The sequence below is a fragment of the Nicotiana tabacum genome, chromosome 15 (genome assembly GCF_000715075.1).
Source record: "Nicotiana tabacum cultivar K326 chromosome 15, ASM71507v2, whole genome shotgun sequence".
Taxonomy (NCBI): domain Eukaryota; kingdom Viridiplantae; phylum Streptophyta; class Magnoliopsida; order Solanales; family Solanaceae; genus Nicotiana; species Nicotiana tabacum.
Genome location: NC_134094.1, coordinates 114802214 through 114806977, shown reverse-complemented (window position 1 = coordinate 114806977; position 4764 = coordinate 114802214). Strand labels below are relative to the sequence as shown.

General features: G+C 37.2%; 1 protein-coding gene across 1 annotated transcript; it reads left to right on the top strand.

Moving 5' to 3' along the window:
- The first annotated feature begins 618 nt into the window (after positions 1-618).
- Positions 619-4422, top strand: LOC107777044 (uncharacterized). The gene is made up of 7 exons (XM_016597003.2): positions 619-1024; positions 1492-1661; positions 1759-1861; positions 1958-2074; positions 3542-3712; positions 3803-3926; positions 4013-4422. The coding sequence occupies exons 1-7, from the start codon at positions 668-670 to the stop codon at positions 4126-4128; spliced, it is 1158 nt and encodes a 385-aa protein (XP_016452489.1). The 5' UTR covers positions 619-667; the 3' UTR covers positions 4129-4422.
- Positions 4423-4764: the final 342 nt, after the last annotated feature.

Genomic DNA, 4764 nt, shown 5'->3' with positions numbered 1-4764 from the left:
CGCCGTTGCCAACCTATGCCATTGTTTGCAAGAAATCTACAAGAGTGTAGTTATTCCCCAACATAATAGGCAGTATATTGGGCTGTAATTAGTTTTGACTGACCGAACTAATGTGTAAAAGCCCATTGTTTGCTTAGCCAACTTTATGAGATGACTAGGTAAAAATAGCATGGGCTAGCCAGTTTTCGAACTGGTAATCGAGAAAAAGTGAGTATTTGCAAAGTCATTGAAAAATAGCCATTATTTTATTCTGGACATTATGGAATTCATGCGTATAAACTTTCAGCATATTATGTTGGAATTCCAACACCCATTATGAAATTCCAGCACATTATATTGAAATCTCATATATAATAAATTCAAACTTCAACATATTATGCTGTAATTTTTCTTAATTTTAAGGGTATTTTTATTCAAATTTTATCTTTATCTGAAAAGTTGCTAAATTATGATTAGTTTTGAAATTGTGACTAGATGCATGCTCGTGCCTTTATCCATTAGCCTCTTTTTGATTGGATTGTGACACTCTCCCATTTATTGTTGCAGCATCCTCAGGTACTTCCCAAAAAATGCTTGGACATGGTCATAGAATTTCCACAAGTGGTCCTTATTTCAAATATGAAAAGGGTCAAAGTAGGCGTCTAGAAAAAACAATTCGTATTTGCAAATGATTGACTTGAAGATAAGACGCCATCAGCATAAACTAGTCCTTTGTCACACACACAGACACACACTAACCATGGGAAGCACAGCTATGGAAACCAAGAAGTTAGAAATGTATGAATTTGGCCCTTGTGAAGATGCATTCCAAATTGGCTTCTTTATAGGCCAAAGATTCTCCAAACAGATACGCAGCAGATTATGTAATGACCTTATTCTTCAGAACCAGCTCCTCCCTTTTGCTCAGCTCCCAAATTCCCAGCCACTCATTCATACTTTATCCCAAACTAACAAGAACAAGTTTCCCAATTACTGGAACGAACTCAAAGGAATTGCTGAAGGAAGTGGCGCCCCCTTTCTCAATGTGAAGTAACTTTCATACTAATCCTCTTATGTACAGCCAACTGATACTCCTTCCTTTTAATTTGTGGTCTTAAACATGTCATAACATTGGCATGTAAAACTTCTAAAACGCATGTTCTTAAATATATCATAATATTTGCGTGACTGTAAAACTTTTAACACTTGTGATCTTAAATACAATAATAATAACAAAGCTAGTATATTATTACAAGTGAAATCTGGGGAGGGTAGTGGGCACGCAGACCTTAATCTTACATCTAAGAAAAGGAGGCTATTTTCGGCATACCGTCGACTCAAGGAAAGAAAACTTGTGATCTTAAATATGTAAATTTATGTGGCTATAAAAATTTATTACAAGTAAAATGGGTAAAATTAATTATTTTCAAATATAAAAATATGTAAATTTTTTGGAATGAACTACTATATTAACAAACTGATACTATTTTACTTTTCTTTTGGTCGGTGCAGATTTTACTATTGAACTTTAGGAAAGAGATACTGCCATTCATTCCAAAGACAGAAAGTAATCCCAAGGAAGATGAAATTAGTGCTGATTGTTCATCTATTCTTGTTGCTAACAACTCCATGGCTATGGCTGCTCATAATGAGGATGCAAATGTTGCTCTTGTTGGACACACGTAAACTACCTCTTTTTCTTTTCTACAGCAAGAAATTAATCCCTGTTATGTTCTTGGTGTTTTTGGAATTCGCGCGACTAATTTCCTTGTATTGCAGTTATTTGGTTAAGGTGACATTGTCTAATGGAACATCATTCACTGCTTACACATATGCTGGAGAACTTCCAAGTTGTGCCTTTGGATTTAACAGTCATGGAGTGGTATATACTGATATGCATATTTCGATATATTTTCTTGTCAAGTATTCGTTGATAATCTAGTTCACACTGTATTTATACGTGAGTTATCGATTATAGGCATTTACTTTGAACTCAGTACCACCATGTGAGGAAGAGATAGTAGCTGGTGCCATTGGCAGAAACTTCGTGTCCAGAGACCTACTTGAAGCAAATAGCATTGAGGATGCTCTGGCTGTAAGCTCTAAATTTTCTTTTTTACTCTTTTGATTCTAGTTATTAAGTGTCTTGCATTGGTTAAGTGAATGAGCCGTTGTCGCCTAATATAGCCTTGGACTGTTATTAAGCCCAATGTCCATTTTCTTAACATAGTATCGCAACCTGACTCATTCCAGTTCCTTTTTTGGTAAAACCTGTGAAGATTTTACCATAAACAAACCAACATATGCATTTACAAACTAAGAGCATATATCCAAAGCCTTGGCCACCTTCTACGAAGGTGCTTCAGAGCGTGTTGAAAGAAGTTGATAAGAAGTGCAGGAATTATTTGTGGGGTGGTGCTGGTGAGACGTACCAGTCTCTTGGGAGAAAGTTTGTACTCCTAAGAAATATGGTGGATTGAACATCAGGGGCTGTAAGATATGGAACATAGCCTCTGGGGGTAAGCTGTTATGGCAACTGGCAACCAAGAAGGATGTGCTTTGAGTGAAATGGGTGCATATGAAAGGGACTGTTGATATATGGCAGCATACACCAGCACAAGATTGCTGTTGGTATTGGAAGAAGCTGAATTCCTTAAAAGGGAAGGATGTTGGACTGGTATCAAGGTGGCCAATATTGACTGACACCATCAGGTATATACTCAATGTCTTGCAGTTATGTGGACATGCTGGGGTCTCTCACAAAACTTAGAGAGGCTGACTTAATTTGGAGCTCAATTATGCTGCCTCGACAGAGATTTTTGGTATGGCTACCCTATCAAGATAGGTTACTTACAAAGGAAAGAATGCAAAGACTACACATACCTCTAGATAATGAGGACTGCTGCTTATGTGATGAGGGAGTGAAGGAAACAAGCATGCATTTGTTTGCTGGCTGCAAGTGGATATCTGAAGTGAGGACTATGCTGAGCCATTGGGCTGGAATACATATAATACAAGGGGATGCAACACAGTGTTTACTATGGATGAAAAACAGAAGGAAACAGTTCAAAAAGGAAGTTGTAGCTGCTATTTGGGGGGCATGATATACTATACATGGCAGGCCAGGAATTGGAGAGTGTTTAGGAAAACATTTGTAAATACAGAGTTTGTTATAGCTCAGGTACAAAAGGACATTAGAGTGAGAATTGAAAAGCATAGCGAATCCAGGAAAACTAGGAACTGTCAATACTTAGTACAGAAGTTTTGCAATTAGAGTGGTGGACTTGAAGGTTCTGCCTAGATTTTCAATGGCTGAAGCACCCTCATTTCAATTCTTGATTTACCCAATCTTGAGATCCCATAATATGTTGTTCATGCTCGAAATATCCTGTTGCGGGGGGCGGGGGGTTATGTGTCACACATTGGACTAGTAAATTAGAACTTGTCTCCTTATATGTTTTTGATCAATTCTCATTTCGTTGAGTTAAACTATTAAGGTTGAGTTAGGTCAAAGTTTATTTTCTTACATGTCACAAGATAGTAACTGGTCATGCGATTTCAGAGGATCCATTCATCAGAAGCTTCAGTAGGGCACAGCTATAACTTGATAGACACAAGAGCTCGGAGGATTTTGAACGTTGAAACTGCTTCAAGAAATCGAATTTCAGTTCATGAAATCGGAGAAACTCCATTCTTCCATGCCAACATGTATCTGCATCTTCAAGTAAAACAGGTAACCACACCTTACTTCCAACAATGCAACCAACAGCCAAGGACCAGATTAATAGAAATTTAACCTCTGTCTATATTTTTGCTAACGAAGGCACAAGATGAGAACTCCTTGAGCAGGCAAACAAGAGCATCTTCTTTGCCAAAGGAATCAAAAAGTGATTTCTTAGCACTTCTTGGGGATAGCAATAATGAGAAGTATCCTATTTACATGACAGGTGGTTCATGAAAAATATTGCACATATTCATTCCTATATTGATACTTACTATTTTAATGAAAGAATGCTCTCTAACATCATTTCAGGTCCATTGCTATACACACTGTGCACAGCTGTGATAGATTTGGATGAGAAAACCTTATCAATTATAGAAGGGAACCCAAAGGAGAAACAAGAATCCTATGTCTTCCCATTATCCTAAAAGCAAGCTATGACGAAGACTTGGCGTCTTACGTGACTTTTCCTTGGATAGAGGATCCAGGGAGAAATTTTGGTACCATATAAAGATTGAAATCCAAAAACAGAAAAAGGTTTGCTCACAATAAACCTTTGTTTTGCGAGGGAATTTTTGATTTTAAGTGTCTGCTTTTCAGAGTAACTGAATATAAGAACACCAACAAAGTTCTGTAATAAAGCAGCTCGTGCAACGGTAGCACCAGTATCTCCATACTCAAAACTTGATAAATAAAAAGGTACAGGTAGCTCTTATCTCAAATATAAACAAGATCCTCTGTTAATTTCTGGTGGAAAGTAGCACCTTATTCTGTTATCTGGTGGAAAGTAGCAGCTTCTTTTTATGAGTAAACTACATAACATGTTGCTAACAGTGGACAATGTTGAAGAACCTAAGGTTTATCATGCCACCAGAATACAAGATGACCAACAGTTTAATACGGATTTAATTCCGACAACTACTATAACTATAAGAACACCATCCAATATGCATTTAAAGAAGAATAGTTTTCCATAATATGAATCTCCTATAATATTCACATGACACCAATTCTTCCCTTGAATTCTATGAACTAGTTGGAGTAACCGCAGGCAGTGGCGGAGC

What these genes read in the sequence shown, in the direction of transcription:
- LOC107777044 (XM_016597003.2), top strand. Translation starts at nt 668, where the DNA reads ATGATTGACTTGAAGATAAGACGCCATCAGCATAAACTAGTCCTTTGT. An exon ending in GATTTAACAGTCATGGAGTG is followed by an intron (nt 1,862 to 1,957) that starts GTATATACTGAT and finishes TATCGATTATAG; the next exon opens with GCATTTACTTTGAACTCAGT. An exon ending in GCATTGAGGATGCTCTGGCT is followed by an intron (nt 2,075 to 3,541) that starts GTAAGCTCTAAA and finishes ATGCGATTTCAG; the next exon opens with AGGATCCATTCATCAGAAGC.